Raw genomic sequence first — 17941 nt, 5'->3', positions numbered from 1 at the left:
TTAAGATTAAATACCGGTAACTAGCTCGACCAGTCAGCCAGAGGACCGGTCAGTGAACCAAACAGCCAGTTAGACGTTCACCAGTCAGTCAGGGAGCGGCCAACCAGTCGGTGATGCTATTAGTGAATAAATGATAAATAAGGGTGAAGGAGAGGGAATGCTGGGTCTGTCTGCCATCTGCTCTACATGCAGGCACAGGCACACACACACACACGCGCACGCTTTAGGGCGGGGCTACACAGTGATTGACAGGTTTCTACCAGAGACGTATACAGCGTCTCCACACTCCAAATATGGTCAAATTCCTGTTCATCGTTTGCAGAAAAAACAACATGGCGCCAGCCAAAATCACCAGACTCCAGGCTTCATAACATCAGTCCACAAACCAATGACTACATCCACTTCTCATATACAGTCTATGGTCATTATACGGCATAAGTCTCGTCTTTTCCTGGTTGCAGGCTGCATTACAGTGAAGTGATGTAATTTTCAGAACTCTCTCTGGTATTTCACTCATTTTGCGTTTTCCTTTTCTTTAAAGGAACAGTTAGTTACCAGTTAATGGGTGTCCAGTTATAAGCTAAATTAAGGGAAACTGGCAAGCATCAGTGAGCCCTGCTGGTTGTCACATGGAGATGATCTAATCACGGACTACATGACACCTGGACAACCAGGTGAAGGCGATTAACTAGCTGGTAGGATAGAAAAGTTTTGAGCAGCAGGACTGACATCACTGCTGTGGGCCTTCTCACTGGTTTTCCATGGAGCTCTACCTCCACCTGCTGGTCTACTGGTTAACTGCATGGACAGGAAGCCAGAGTACACAGACACGGTCAAAACATCACATCCACAGCTGTCTTGAGCAATTAGGTGCGTTTACGGCCTTGATACGATTACTAACGTCATGGCAGTACCTCCACAGATGGATGATACGTTCATTCAGAAAAAATAGAAACCTTTGCACTTCTATTATTTCTCTCTTCAACTAGAAAATTGCATGTTTGTTTTTTGTTTTTCATTAGTTTTGAGGGATTTAATGAAGCTGAAACTCTAACAGCATGAACACCACATGAAAGATGTTGCCAAAGTGAGTACAACTTTTGTGAGTAAGCCGTCTTATCATCTAACAGAGCTCCAGATATATTGTTTTTACATACCTAACACAAATTCATTGTAACCATACTCAAATATTTATATTAAAATTCTGTCAGATTCACTAAGAAAAATGAGCTTTCTGGAGACTTTTTCAGATTATTTCCAGTTACAGAATCACAGGTTAAGTTTAAAGCTGCGTATTTACAGCCTTGCATTTAGCTCATTAAATATTTGTTGAGGTCTCTCTACAGAGTCATGGATCTGCTGCCACGAGGAGAGCCTCCTTTAAAAAAAAAAAAAAACAATATATACAATAGATATATTACCGTATCCCAGATCTGCAGTTTGATCTGTTTGCCATCTATAGTGATCATCCTCGCTCCGAACTCCACACCTAGACACAGACACAGACACAGACACAGACACACACACAAATTAACCTTTCATGTCTATTCATTTCCTCACATAAAGAGCTCATCTAAAACAAAAACCGATTATGAGCATTAATAGTTAGACAGGAACCTAACAAACAGACAGAACCAGCACAAAAAGGAGACTCTTTGTAAAGTAGTAATACACAACATTCCACCTGTTTCACTCACTTTTATTGGGTATATAAAAACAAACTCCTGTTAATGTAGCTTCTATTGTGTATTGAGCTTTTATGCTAATGTCGCACACAAAAAGCAGACGATAAAGTATTTCATATTTAATTTTAAGATGAGAATTTAAGATTATTCTGAAGACATCAGACGCAGAGATTCTTCTCTTCTAGTTCGATGTGATCCGTCTGAATGTAAGAGCAAGCTCAACTCTGCTGATCTGAAAGAACATTAACTGCGACACAAGTGATCCTGTAACTTAAAGGTTGAACATGAACAACCCACCACAGCTAATTACATTGAATCATTTTGATCTGCTGTCTAACAAGAAGCATGAGTTTAATTAGTGAATGTTGAACGATGATGACATTTTATGCATTTAATGAATGCATATCTAGTGATGATGCGAGTAGAGGACAGGCGCTCTTACCGATAGTGAGATCGTGAACTGGCTGAAACCTCTTGTCTGTGAACTGTAGTAATAGACATGACTTCCCCACACCTGTAAAAAACACACACCATTAAAAAGAGCTGGAACAGTGATTATATAGTCTCACATAAACAAGCATGAACACACAATTATTCCATTTCCAACGGCGTCACATGTGCTGAGAATAAAATACCACACCGGCAACTAACATCATTATGGAACCAATGTGAACTCCCACACAGCGCAGAGACGCTCTGCTCTGCTGTTGGAATGCAACAGCGCTCTGTAGGAAGTTACAGATGTACAACAATAATTCAGGTCTTATACGTTTAACTCATCAAAATTAAACATGGGAATATCGGAGTCACTGACCCATTACACACCATTTCTCCAACATGGCTTCAGTTAGCCTGAACCAAAGGTTAGCGAGCTAGCAGCGGCTGGGTGTGTGTGAGAGATGCCACTGTGGACTCATTAACACGCCTCCACATATGACTTCTAATAGCTTTATGCAGTATTGGTGCAGAGACGTTGTATGTCAACAGATTCTCTGAAGCCACCGGTTACAGAAACAGTGAGCTGTTACTTCCTTGACACATGCTTGAAAAACAAACACTGGAAGCATTAGAAACACACTAAACAGGTTTGGTGCACTGCAACCTGTTTAGGAAGTGTCTGAAGAGAAGGTCTACAGTAAACACCTATAAAACATTTTCAATGTCAGTATACATGGCCTGATTACCAAAGGTGTAACAGCACACTGTTATAATCCTTGCTACTGGCACCAACAGCAAAGCGCAGCTTCGGCCATATATCCAATATACTCGACGTATTGCAGCTTTCGGTTACGGTGATGGAAGATTCCGGCCTCCACTTTGAAGAAGGCTAAACTAGAACCCAAGTTGTTTTGAGGTACGTGTTTATTACAGCCATTACGGTAAGAACGTATAAGAGCTGACTTCAAAATAAGACGTTACACGTGAAATTTTCATGAAAAACGTACTGTTAATTTCAAAATTAAAGAGAGAAAATATATATCATATATCATAATAGATATCGTATATCACATCACTATTTTCTGACATTAGACCAAATGATCAATAAAAAAACAACAACTGATAGGTTAAATCGATAATTAGTTGCCGGCCACAGGGTGAAAAACCTGATGAAAGTATTGAAATATTTGTATTTCTGCAATATTAAGAACGTGGTGTTTGTGGCGACGTTCATGGAAAAACTCTTAAATATGTATTAAGAGTTTTTCTCCATTGTTTACACACCAAAGTGGCAACAACGGCCACAAAATAAATGACATTAGTATGGAAATTTTGCCGTAGCCCAAAACTCCAGACTGCTAAACTCTGAGCACAAGTCCTTTGTTTTCACTCAAATAGAAATTCTAAATCAACCAGGACTGACATCTTAAGGATTGACAATTTAAGAAAGAACTTTTCAATGTCCATTTGTGACAAGATGGTTGTTTTTTTTGTTGTTGTAAAAAGTGAATCATCTTCACCTCAATGGAATATTAAAAGTGCTTCAAATTCTAACATGGAGCTTCTTAGAAAAGGACAAGAGTGTCTAATAGATCATGTTTGATGTTCATTTTGCAGCCGTGGGTTGATGAGCCGTCGGAGGTTTGAGGTTAGGGAGCGAGCTGTAAACAGGCAGCGGATGGAGGAGGGGCGAGAAGAGAAGGATGCTGATGAGAAGGCCAGAGGGGGGTGGTGGACAGACTTTAAAGGAGGTGGCAGAGAGGGACGTGGTCTTCCTCCTTCGTGGTTTCCAAGGGTTACCATCGCCAGGCAGCAGGGCGTTGCTAGGCAGGCATCCTTGCGTGAGGATGACGACAAGAGACGGAGGGAAGGACCACGAGGAGGTGTAATAATTGTGTTGTCGTGACCTCCATCACACACACTGCTCTACAGCCGTCATAGAGGAGACATTCAGACATTCAGCTTACATTTCATACATGCTTACAATCAGCTAAAGGAGCCAAAATACAATTAACAGACATTCCAGCGTAGCACATAGTGGTGTAACGGACCACGGTTCAGCATGCGGTTCAGCACGCCTGCCTGCTGTGGATTACTTTAGTAAAATATGAGATCTGGACATCACTTATGCTTCTCTAGTCTCTGATCTCTGATAATGTGACATTGTGTACAACCAATCCTTGTTTGAATTGACAGAGGAGCTAGTCAACGAGCGAAGGCTCTGTTCAGTGAACATGAGTATTGGAAGAAGATCAATTATAACGTTATCAGGATGCATTCACATGTAATCTCGTAAAATGTAGTTTTTGGTGAAAAACTTGTTGTTTGAGTGAGATGTTTTCACAACAACATCAATAGATATTATAGATGAATTATGAGCTGTTTACATCAGCTCTAATAATACATCATTAAAACAAGATTTGTTTTAATCCACAAAATTACAATCTTTTATTTCCTTATCATTTGAATTGTAAGTTTTTATAAAGAAAGAGCAGCTGCTATAATCAAACAACAAAGGGATATGGATCTGACAATATGGATCATCAATTAGTATCGTGATCAGGGATCTCTAAAAGTTAGATTGTCCCTTTTTTCTTTTCTGCTGATCCAATCCGATCTGCGAGTGTTATGATCCGTTGCACTATTAGCACCGTTTCTAGCTAAGCGGTAACAACATGACACCTGCAGCACAGAGCAGGAGAAAACCATCTGAGGCAGCAATCACAACCTGCTGCGCCTTCAAACAGGGAGAGTGGCTACAGTCACAATGAGTGGAGAACTATTATGTCACAGCTTCTCAAATGAGGGAACAAACACCTCGCCGTGCTAGAAGCTCTTATCACGCGTGGGTAATTGTGACTGTGGGAAGGCCCTCCAGGTGAGTGAGCGGCTGGTTAGAGAGAACAGGTTACTGGATATTTGACTGGATGAATGGGAGGTGGATTCATTTCTCCGGGTGAGCAAACACAGGTCTGATTCAGCACAAGAGGGCAGATGAGATAAGCACATTCTGCTTCTTTCCACTACACTGTAAGTGGAAGGCCTACAGTAGATAACAAAACATGTATGCCAACCATGAGAAAGCTTTGACAAGCACACGAGTTTAAGAGCAAACACAACCCAGAGCAATATTCTGCATGAACAGGATGAACGTAAAGAGGAGATGGACGTGGCAACGCTGGACTGAACAGAAACCACAGCTCTGTTCTTCATACGAGGAAACCTGGACAGACAGTCGATATTTTAACTGCAGCCCGTCAGTCCTAGAGAGCTGGCTTTAGCTGTTGTCACGGCAACAAGTGTTTCAGTTTGACCAGGTAGAAGGCATCCATTCAACATTTCTGTTGTACTTGCTGTATTCAGGGGACAACGTGTTGGCTGATGAAAGATTAATATTATTTTTATGTTTGAAAGATGGTGAAGTTGAATTATTAGTAGCTATACTTGGTAACAAGACTGCAAGCTTTTCTACACAGGTGGTGTTTCAGATATGATTTACACGCGTGACCACGACCACAGTGTGTTTTTACGTCTCTTTGTGAGTAACTACAGTACCTGTGGGCCTAAACTCGGTGCTTTGCCTGAACTCATGCATTCAAGGCACAGTGGAGCTTTGAGCTAACACCAGCATGCTAACAGTCACAATATTACAATGCTTATGTTCAGCAGGTCCCCAGCTTAGGTTAGCGCGTTAGCATGCATATTAGCGATTAACACGAGTACTGATGGACACGACGCCTTGGGGACCTGTACTAAATTTCACGGCAATCCATCCAACATGTATTGAGATACTTCACTCTGGCTAAAAATAAATGAAAATGAATATAACAACTAATACAATCAACAGTAGAATCAAAGCAGATTTGGGTTGAGCTTCTCTATGGGGTGTCTTAGTGGTGATTTCAGAGCAGAACAATAGATTTTTCCACGTACTGTACTTTTAAGACGAGGCTGTCAGCCAGGAAAGTCAATGGAGCCTTTCCTATTAATAGAATGAGGCATCAATAAGAGGCTCATTTTGGCCAGGTGGTTTTGCCTCATTTGCTTCATTCATCAGTGGCTCGTGCTGAAGACTGATGGAGTTTTGAGATACTGCTCTGCTCACTTACAGCAGTAACCTGAGGCTGAGCAAGGTCAGCCGATTGCACTGAATCTCTGCTGAGGAATGTGATAGGAGGTCTGTCCTCCTACAGGAGCTCCTACTGAGGTGGCTTCATAAGGGATGTCACGAGAACAGACACTTCTATACCAAGTACTGAGAGTACTCGTTTTTAAACAGTATCGCACATACCTTACAGACGCCTTAACATCCAAAAGGATCCAGTAAAGCACTATAACACAGCCTGTTTGTTCCTCTGATAATGGTACATTGTGAACAACAAATCCATGTTGAGATCTGTAGGACAGCCAGTTAACGTTAGCTGTTAGCAGCCGGTGGGCAGCACAGTCCTGTGAGAGTCCATTGAGTTAGATTATGAAGAGTATTGGGCGAAGGTATATTATAACATCATCGTTATATGTTCAAATGTAATCTTGTAAAATGTAGTTTTTGGTGAGAAAGTTGAATAAACAGTTGTTTGACAGATGTTTTAACAGCGATATAAAATAGATATTATAAGAGGCACTAGCTCTAACTGCTTATTGTTTGTTTTTTACTGTGGTATCAAATTGGGTTTTGACAATCATGGAATTTCACTGGTACTGGTATCGACTACTACATGTCTGGTATTGTGACATGGTTTATACTGTACTACTATACTGGATCTGCCTGATGAGTCGTCCCTGTGGTAGCTGAACTTCCAGTCTTAAAATGCGTTCATATGGGGCTTCCAGCGGTCCGAGGGTCTACGACGTTGGCCACGTAATCACAATGTTCCCGGTCCAAGTCCGTCAGGGGACTCTTGTTGCATTTCTTCCCCTCTCTCTCACTGAACACACCATTCAAACGCACAGTAACACAATCTTCAATCTCAGAATACCACCTTGTCTGTGATACTGTGAGCAGAGTTAGGTCATATGACAGCCATTGAACCACACAAGACTCTCCGTTAGGATTCCTGATGCTGTTTACTAGTGCAGTGCGCTCAGCTAGCTATAGCTAGACCCTCAATGTGCCAAGGACTGAAGCTATAATGAAGCCAAGAGGGGCTTCCAAGACACTCTCGTTTGGTAGATGTACATAAAATGAATTATCAAAATAAAGCAGGCTTTCAAACAAATCTACTTTAAATGTACTTTTCAAGTTACTGTAACAGTTTGGGTTTTCATTTTAAGGACAAGGTCTAGTTTTAGTTGTAGTTTTATTTGAATTGACATACACATTACTACGGTGACACTACAAAGGCACTCAAAATATATGTTGTAAGTACAGAATACGTGAGCATGTGTACATAGTCAAACATTTGGTGGAAGTGTAACAATATATAAGTAGATATTAGGCAGAGATTTTAAACTGATTTTAGCAAGTGTGATTTTCATCACACCACCACTGGATTGTAGATTCCTGAGGGTCCCGGCTGTAAATGTTACGTCATGGCCGACACAGACACAGTCCACTGACCCAGGATCATCTTCATAAAGGCTCCAGTTCACTCATGTTTTCTGGCGCAATAGCTTTAGGGTTGAGTATTCAAATGAAGGAAGTTAAAGTATTCGTTTTGTAATTGCATTGACATTTACATGTTAAAATGAATGCTCAATGATCTAGTTCCCTCAGAGTAATGTCTGTCCTTCTGCTAGTTTCCAGTAATCCTGAATGCACCTCAAAACTCTGAAAACGGGGTCAGACCTCTTTAAAAAAGTAGTGTCTGGAAATTTGCAGATCTACAACGGGCAGTGTTCCAGAGTCTAATTTTGGAGGTTTTAACATGTACAGAGACTAGAATTTTCTTTCAGTCAGTCCATCTTTCTGCCAACCAGATCTGTAGACAGGCTGGCTGGAGGCCACTGGCCAAGAGAAAGAAAACCCGACCTGAAACAAACACAATTCACATCTTCACTTTCTATTGACCAGGACAGCTCAATCAATGACGACTTACTTCTTATAGCTGCAGGCCACTGCCTCATCCTGTCATCAAAGAGGAAAGTCTTGCTCTTATGGCTGCAAAGCACCACTAATGAACGGGTTGGATTTTCTTTAAGTATTATTTGGGGAATTTCTGCCTGTTTTATTAGACAGCCTACAGTAGAGAGCTGCCAGGAGAAGGGGGGGGGGGGGGGGGGGGGAGAGACTGTGTCACACTCACAGACTCTTTTAAGTCAAAGGACCTCCTAAAATACCCAAGATATCCCTCAAAATGTAAAGAGCTACAAGAACTAGATAAGGATCGGCAACTAGGAACAAAAATGTGTGCAACTAATGACTTAGAAAAAGAAAGTCTGAATACACATCAGACATTTAGGGTACAAAGCTACACTGAAAACAAAGAAAGTGCTGTCTTAGGGTGTTAGCCAACAAGTTGTTTTTTTCTTCCGCCCCAAAATGTTGTCCGTGCAAACCTTTAAAAGGTTCATCTACTTTAACTGACTGGTGTCTTCATCATTCTCGGAGGGCAGTGGTAAAGCTTATCACAGATCTACCACCTGGATCAGTCAAATGGTGGAATTTTCCTCTTCATTTCCAACTCTCTGCTGCCGTGCACACACTGATTTCAGGTAGGAACCACGACTAGCCTCGGATACTGAAGGTCAGATAACACCTGGCTGTACTGAGCAACAACCAGTAAATCTCCATCAACCTGCAGGAAGACGCGATGAGGACCTGACAGGAATTATTGAAATGTAGAGGCGCATTATGGGTAATTACAATAAAAATAAAAACTGATATGGATTTAAAATAATTGATAATCCTCCTAACATTTCTGCAGTCGCACCTCTAAAAAGGTAAGAGGCTATTAGGTTAACAAAAGAATCACTTCCGTCTATCAATGACAATCATGCTGAAACAATTGCTTCTAAGTGAATCATTGGTAAACTATGAGTACTACTATCGTGAATAAAATGACCTATTCTAATGTTTTTAATCTTTTTAGTCAATTATAAAGTAAATCGTTGGTTACAGCTTCAAAGATGCTAAGCAAAAATAACCTAAAAAGAGATTATTACATAAAAAAAAAAAAAACAAATTACTCTAGCATATATTTTCCAACTGATCTTTTTTTGGGGTTGGTGTCAACTTAGCTTTAACCTTCGTAAAAACAACCTCCAAATCTCCATCTCCATCTTACTGACTACAATGTGTGGCTTGTGTCAGGTTGTATTTGGAATAATCAACTCACTTAACTCTGATTAAATGAAACAATCAGATCAATGTTTAACAGAACCGGACTGACTTAATATGCTGAGACTGTTCGTTGCCCGTGAAAAATAAATGTTATTTCAGAAATGTGATTGGAAAGATTGTTACTGCTTTGAAAAAAAGTGTTTCTCTTCGCTGTTATGAGGAGACTGAATCTTTTTTCCAGGACATTTAGCTTTGCTGTTCCATAACTCATTTATGTCAAATATGTTTGTGAAAGCAAACAGCTGAAGGTCCACGAAATATTCTGTCTTCCCTTCCAATCAAAAGAGACAACAGGACCTATGATGTTAGAGCTAAACGTGGACGTACGCAATGTCTGCACTGTTTAAAGAACTTGTGTTGTTTTGTGGAAGGGCTTCAGTACAGGACAGAAGTATTTGGGATTTTCTGGCAACCCACAATGACATTTAGGAGCAGGTGTAATGTTTCAGTGTGTATCTATTGGAGGTGCACAAAATAACACGCACACCTGTACAATCAAATGCAATTGAAGACATCAGCTCTGCAGTAAAAACTATCTCAAAGCGTAAACACACACACACACACACACACACCTACACCAGATACTACACGTTAGGGTGGCTCTGAACTACCAAAACAGACATTTCATATTATTTTCCCCCAGGTTACAATATCAAACGATGTTTAAAGCGAATACCTGTGAAACGGAAACCTGTTGTCGCAATGATCATTTGTACCCTCTCATGTTGGATTTTGAAATCCCTTAAAAGAGCCTGGACCACACTCGACCAAATTAGAAAAACACACACTGCTTTAGATGCGTGCACTGCACACGGGACTGCAGAGTATTTCTGGTGTAGACGTGCATGTAATCAAGCTAAGCTGCATCTCTCTTCAGCACTCACTATTAGAGATAAACAACAACAGCAGGCAAAAACAGGTTTCACAACATCACTGTAGTAAACTTCCAGCCCACCACAGTGATCTAAAATAAGTCAACACGTGTGCGCATTATGAATCTTTCCCAACTGTGTTTAAATAACTTCCACTAGAATAACTGTCTTGGTATGAACGTCTATACTAACAATGTAAGTAAGTGCATGAATAACAATACACCATAAAAACTTAATTACCTTGAGTGGAAAAACCTGTTTGGATTTTGACTGTATATTCAGCTCATGTCTTTGGTTCGGTTTCCTGTATTGAATAATCCTCATACATGTCTCCCTCTACCTGAGAGCTGCAGTTAACCCTGACTGTTGTGTTTAAACACAGGGCAGCATCATTATAATGCAGCAGTATCACCAATGCACCTGCTGCCATTCTGCGAGCTAACTGTGCAGGCCGCTCATCAGGACAGACAGCTAACGATAACATTTGGTCAGAAATAACGAAAGTGCTCTACGCCATTTTAGGGAATATTATAGGCTTTAGCTTGACATATTGGCCTTCTGTGACAAGAAGCTAAGCTAATGTGAAATGTGTCATTTAATGATGCGTCCACGATAAAAAGAAACGATTATCATTATTATCTTGTCCATGAAACAAGATGAATGACCCGTTAAATGCCACTGGGACAGCTGTTTGCTAAATATTTAGTGAAAACGCTAATGCTAGCTAGGCAGTGAGCTAGGCTAGCTGTGTGGCTAACACCCCCACCCTCGACGCAAACGGACAATAGGCCCAACTCTGTCAACAACTGCTACGCGAAAGTAGTTTAGGAAAATATTGTGTTAGAGTGTCTGTGTCTTATTTCCTGTCACTGTCAGGGTGTTTATTACATTATATACGTATGGCAACGTTGAAGAATTGGAGCTGTCATCCCACCCTTTGCCTCTCTGCTTTTACCACGTCATTGGACTATCCAACACTGCGGAAATACACCAATAGCTAAGAGCTAGCTGGATGCTAACTGGCAGTCTAGCTGGCATTTGCTGCGGCTTACCCGTGTCTCCGATGATGATGTATTTGAAGAGGTACGCATACGCCATGGTCCCTGGTTTGTGCAGTCAGCTGTCTCGCGCGTTACACCTTCGTTAAACCAAGTGTGAACCGTGTGAAGAAGGTGGCTGACAGCTTGTTAGCCTGTTTTTCTCTGTCGGTGTTGAGGAAGGAACAATAAACAGCCAGAGCCTCAGCTCTACGTCACACAGTCCGCCCTCGCCACGCTACAGTATGATGTCTTCAGGGTGTGCTCGGAAAACTCACGATGTGTTTTTGACGGTGCGGTTACTCCGTTTTTGAGTTAAATAATTGAATGGAAGTCAGTTGGCGCGACACTTTTCACACGTAAGCCAATGGCTAAGTCAACATTTGTAAGTCTTTTATTGTAAGAGACAGAACTCTTCTCACAAATTGTAATAAAACTGTTAAAAAACAAGTCTAGCCCCTAGTGGCTAAATTGCTCACACAAATGCAGCCATCAACTTGAATTTGATGGACAGAGCTGACATTTACAAAAGTCATCACTCTTTTCATGATTTAAAAAAACAACAACTCTTTATGTGTTGTGTCACAGGCTACTATTTGGTCCCCCCCCCCCATAACATTATAGCTCATGCAAATAGTTTAATTAAATACAAAAAACTCTTCTGTCTACATTGATAACAAAAAGCCTGAGAAAAACGAGTATGAGGAAAAAATATACAAAATATGCATTTCTCCCTTTTGGGTACAGATTTATTTCTCAAACATATGTAATTTAGTGAGCAGCTGTTTCCTGAAGCAGGGACTCCAGCAATGCTAAATGAAGAACAATTATTGACACCTAATTTCATTAATTAGCTAGCAGAGCTGTGTGTGATGTCTGCAGAGATACACGCACAAACACACCTTCCTGTCATTTCATGTATTGAGCCTGTATCTAAACTGCCTAAATAATGAAGACAACTCTTTCTTGTATTACATAGAATTTTAACCACTTACGTCCTCTGAGATTTGTAGCATAAATGTGAGAGTTGTACACAGTCAATGTTTATTGCAAAATAAGAAATGTACGTATTCTCTCACATCTGACTAAAAACCAATAAATACCACAGGATCATACCTCATACGGTTCAGTAGGATGTGTTGTAGGTGGTCGAGGTAGAGACAGTTTCATGTGGAGATTATTTTCTTGATTAATTGATTGATTGTTTTGGTTTTTATAAAAATAAAGATAATATTGAAAAATTCTGCCATAATTACCCAGGATCCCAAGGGACACCTTCACAGTGCTTGTCTGACTAAACGAAAACAATCAAAATAACTAAAAGGAGAAGCAGCAAATCCTCACATTTGAGAAGCTGGAACCATGAAATCTTTGGCAATTTGCAAGAAAAATTACTTGAATAATTATCATAACAGCTGACGATTCATTTGTCTGTACGATTAATTGACTAATCGTTTCAGCTTTACTTGTATGCGTGGTCTAATCGTTAACAAAGGCTCTTTATATGTTTGTATGCAAAAATCTTTGTAAAGTAACTTTGTATACTAAGCTGTCAAATCAATGTAGTATTCAGTGCAATGCAGTTCTTGAGTAAATGTACTTAGTTACTTTCTACTACTATGTATATCCCAGTAAGTGATAAGTCAGAATAGTAACCTACAATACGCACCTGTAACTACATTAATTATCGTTAAAAACGAATGATGAACAGTAATTTCAATAAAACGTGGATTAAAGATAAATGATGCAAATTAATCTTTATCTTGTGAATGTGTTAAGGCAGTGATTTTCAACCGCTGTGCCGCGGCACACCAGTGTGCTGTGAGAGATCGTCAGGTGTACCGTGGGAAAATGTCCAATTTCACTTAATGAGTCCAAAAAAACATTATTTAGTTGTTGCAAATACTTTGCCATTGTTGAGCGTCTGAGCTGCAATATAGTGGCTGGCTAAGTAATAAATACTCTTCCATGCCAGTGGGTGGCAGTAGGTAGCGCAGTAATGACCTGTTAATTTAGGACAGTAGAATGAAATGACGCGGGCCAACGTACAACGGCCCGCCAGAAAATATCATGTTTATCATAACCGGCCCGCCACACCACAGAGCTCCGGGACGAAAAGTGACGATGTGGGCTGGCTTTTTGTGCAACATAACGAAGCATCTCACTGCGCTAAAGCTGCAGCTTCAGGGATGGGGACGTGTGATCACAGACATGTGTGATGCAGTAAAAGTCTCCACCGCTGTGTTCCCGACTGCGCATTTTGATCATAAACTGCGTGCACTTGGCAGGGAGATCACTGGGCGATTTGCCGACTTTGCAGCTCAGAAATTTAAATTTGAACTGCTCAGCAATCCGTTTGCAGTTGACGTAGAAAGAGCACCTGTGGAGCTGATAGACCTCCAGTGTAATGACACTCAAGGCAAAGTATGACTGAGGGCGCTGCACAGTTTCAAAGCTTCACCCCCGAAACGATGCCTTAACTCCGCCTACATGCTGCTCAAATGCTCTGCATGTTTGGAAGCACATACCTGTGTGAGCAGCTTTTCTCTGTGATGAAGATGAACAAAAACCCACACAGGAGTCGTCTCACTGATGCACACCTTCACTCCATCTTGAGGGTTTCCACAGAACCTAACCCCAGATATTAATGAACTGGCAGCCAAGAAAAGATGCCAGACATCTGGCTCTGGTACTATGCATAAAAAAATGTAGCCTACCTAAACATGTATTCTTTTTGCTCTTTGTCCAATATCCCTTCTATCCTGTTTATTAAATGGCGACTCTATTTGGCCCTCAAGGTATAGTCCCAATTTTTCATTTTGTCCCTCCCTGGGATTGAGTTTGACACCCCTATATGCTGTATTATGCTAAAAGGTGTCATTTTGTAACGTTTTTGATTGTTGGTGTGCCGCGGGATCTTTTTAATGTAAAAAATGTGCCGCGGCTCAGAAAAGGTTGAAAAACAGTGTTAAGGAAACAATAAGGATAAAAGGTATACAAATGACTGCAAAAATACAAAGAAAATAACTGTATGTTACTGTTCCTGTAATGTTCATGTTTAAAAGAAGAAACAACTGCTGTTGACTGTTGAAGCCAGTGTGAAGATGATCCATATTACTGTTGTAACCTATAAAACAGCCAATTAATGGCAGCAAGTATACAGTGTTAAGTTATTGCAACTTAGGTAGTTCAGAGTTTAAAAAAACAACAAACAAACAACAACAACAAACTACACAACCACAGTGAAATGAGTCAATTATGGCAACTGACAACAGTTTGAACCGTCTAAAAGCAGCTGAGCTGTAGTGGCTCAATATGTCCTGCAGGAGGAAGCAAAGTGCTGTATCTTAAAGGTAACGTTTTTGTCCGTGTGTTCTTCTTTGTGTGTGTTTATTCTTTTTATTGAGTGGTTCATCTTACAAAGAATGTTACCGCCATCCTAAGAAAAAAAACAACAACATTAAAATGACAAAAGTTATTGAAATCAACTATAAGCATTAAGAGCAATAGTAAAAAAAAAATGTTATTATTGTTAGTAGATATTGTCATACAGGACACCATTACACAAATAAAACATGCAACACAAAAGCATATAATAAAGAACATGCAAAACAATGAATCAGGAAATATCAATATCTGTTAATAGAAATATGCACTGTTACGTGCCGTGTGTTGTTGTTGTGCTCTCTCTGATTACACGCAGTGTCCTCCTGGGTGCCGCTCGTTACTAGAGGCCAGCTGCGCCCAATCAAAGATCGGAAGCGTGGTTAAAAGGAGAGGAGCTCTGGAAGGACAGCCTTCTTCCGGGGCCGAAGCCGCAACCAAGCCGAGAGAGTGGTGCCGTGGATCTCTCCGGTACAGCCGTGTGGGCTGGTGTCGCCATCGTGTTGGTGCGATTATCACTTTGAGTCGCCCTCTGACTATCAGAGGGTAGTTTTGTTTTGCCGCGGGCTTATCTCCAATAAACGATCTTTTGTTAAAACCCTTCGCAGTGCTCTCTCTCTCTTCCCCCGGGTAAAATAACACCGTTACTCCCCGCATCCCTTAGATGCCTAAAAGGGGAACGTAACAGTTGGGGGCTCGTCCGGGATCTGGAAGAGCTGATTGGGTAATTGTTGATGGTCTGTTTGTTAGGTGCTGGCGTGGTAAGTGTTGATGTCTGTCATATTGTCTCTTGTAAGCAAACTGTACGGCAGCTTCCTCAGGATAGACAGGTGAGTGTCCAGCTGGGCTTAACGGTCTTTCCTGCGGGCACTCGTTTATTATTTTGCCTTTTTTATTTTCGGAGTAATCCTGGGTGGGGATCAGTCCCTGGTGGAGGTAGGCGTTTCAGGGTTACGGCCGCTGATGTTTGCCTTTCAAGTCGCCTCGAGCCCGGCACGCTCCAGAAGATAGACAGGTAAAGGTTTGGTTAGGCCGGATCTGAGGAAGTTTGTGGTGGGGTTTTTTTTTTTTGAGTACGCAGTGAACTCTGTGTACTGGTTGGGAGTGGCATCCAGTATCAACATTTTATCCCGTTGGTCACTTGTGTGTGTGTGTACGTGTCAGCTGTTGATAGCTTGTGAGCTAAACTCAGCTGTAGCGTTAGCGGCTGGCAAGGGCAGCTAGTGCTAGCGGTGGCGCATGAGCATGTATGGTCTGGTCATCTAGAGGTCACTAAGACCTATGACAGGATCCTGAGGCATTTCTTCTGGCCAGGAATGAAAGCAGATGTGATCGCCTTCTGTAAGACTTGCCAGATTGTGGGAAAACCAAATCAGGTAGTGCCGCCAGCCCCTTTGCGTCCTGTCCCTGGGGTTGGTGAGCCATTTGAGCATGTGATCGTGGACTGTGTGGGCCCATTGCCTAGAACCAAGTCGGGTAACCAGTTCTTGCTAACAGTGATGTGTGTTGCCACCCGTTTTCCTGAGGCCATGCCCTTGCGTAAAATCACGCCGCCAGTAATTGCTAAGGCACTGACAAAGTTTTTTTACCACCTTTGGACTACCAAAGGTTGTGCAAACTGATCAGGGAACAAATTTTCTGTCCAAAACCTTTAGAGAGACATTGCAGTCGTTGGGTGTTTCCCACTCTGTGGCTAGCGCTTACCATCCAGAGTAACAGGGTGCGCTTGAACGATGGCACCAGACTCTGAAATCCATGCTGCGAAAATATTGTTATGACACCGAGAAGGACTGGGATGAGGGTGTGCCTTATGTACTCTTTGCCGTGCGGGATGCAAAACAGGAATCCCTTGGGTTCAGCCCTGCTGAACTTGTGTTTGGTCACGAAGTGCGTGGGCCGTTAAAACTGTTGAAGGAGAAGTTGATGTGTGGGTCTAAGCCCAAAATGGATATGGTACAGTTTGTTTCCGTGTGTAGGGAGCGTTTGCAGCGTGCGACCGGGCTGGCGAGGGAAGCCCTGTCTTCCTCCCAGGACAACATGAAGAAGAGGTATGATAAGACGGCTGTTGAGCGACAGTTTAAGCCTGGTGATAAAGTACTAGTGCTGTTACCAGTGGTTGGTTCTGCCCTTTCTGCCCGTTTCTCGGGTCCGTATGTGGTGGACAAGAAAGTGTCAGACACCAACTATATGATTCGCACGCCTGAGCGCAGAAGAAAGACAAGGTTGTGCCATGTGAACATGCTCAAACCTTACCTTTACAGAGAAGTTGCCCCGGGGGAGCAGAAAGAAATTGTGGGGACTGCTGCCCCCGAGCTGATTGCTGCTTCCATGGTTTGTGTGGAAGCCGTGGCTGACGATGGTCTGGCAGTGCCCTCGGATGGTCAGCAGTGTGGCAGGCTGGCTAATTCTGAGTTTCTGTCCAGTATAAACTTGCATTTGTCGTACCTGACTGAAAGTCAGCGAGGGGAGGTGCTTGAGCTGTTCCGCTCCTTCCCTACTCTATTTGGGGACGTGCCAACATGTACGGGTGTGTTGCAGCATGACATTGATGTGGGTAATGCAACCCCAATCAAGCAACATGCGTATCGTTGTCCTATGGAGAAGAGGGAGAAGATGAGGAAGGAGGTGAACTATCTGGTCGAAAATGGGTTAGCAAAGCCTAGTCGCAGCCCATGGAGCTCTCCGTGTTTGTTAGCTCCTAAATCTGACGGTACCCCGCGTTTCTGCACAGATTTCCGCAAAGTGAATGCAGTGACGGTGCCAGACTCATTTCCGTTGCCTCGCATGGAGGACTGTATTGACAGCATTGGACCGGCTGTGTTTATCACTAAGCTGGACCTGCTTAAAGGATACTGGCAAGTTCCTTTAACTGCTAGAGCTTCTGACATCTCAGCATTTGTGACACCGGACCATTTTATGCAGTATACATGTATGGCATTTGGCATGAGAAATGCACCAGCAACTTTCCAGCGTCTGATGCAACTGGTTTTAGGGGATGTGCCCCACTGTAACGTGTACCTTGATGATGTGGTGGTGTGCTCTGAGACCTGGCAGACCCACATAGAGAGCCTGGAAGTGGTGTTCCAGCGGCTTGCTGAGGCATCTTTGACCTTAAATCTGGCAAAGTGCGAGTTTGGTAAAGCGATAGTTACCTACCTGGGGAAGCAGGTGGGCCATGGGCAAGTTCGCCCAATGGAGGCGAAGGTTGAGGCGATATTGGCATATCCAGCCCCAACCACCCGG

The 17941-nt window shown here is 42.1% G+C and overlaps 1 protein-coding gene across 1 annotated transcript in view; it reads right to left on the bottom strand.

Moving 5' to 3' along the window:
- Window positions 1-11550, bottom strand: part of rab2a (RAB2A, member RAS oncogene family) — a 28255-nt gene extending 16705 nt beyond the window's left edge. Inside the window, exons 1-3 of the mRNA XM_076079554.1 lie at window positions 11330-11550; window positions 2128-2199; window positions 1422-1489 (exon numbers count right to left, since the gene is read on the bottom strand). Coding sequence (XP_075935669.1) covers window positions 1422-1489; window positions 2128-2199; window positions 11330-11375 — 186 coding nt within the window. The 5' untranslated portion in view covers window positions 11376-11550. The remainder of the gene's footprint in view (window positions 1-1421; window positions 1490-2127; window positions 2200-11329) is intronic.
- Window positions 11551-17941: the final 6391 nt, after the last annotated feature.

The sequence above is a fragment of the Anarhichas minor genome, unplaced genomic scaffold (assembly GCF_050575085.1).
Source record: "Anarhichas minor isolate MPS153535 unplaced genomic scaffold, ASM5057508v1 ptg000006l, whole genome shotgun sequence".
NCBI lineage: Eukaryota > Metazoa > Chordata > Actinopteri > Perciformes > Anarhichadidae > Anarhichas > Anarhichas minor.
This window is presented reverse-complemented; position numbering and strand designations above follow the sequence as displayed.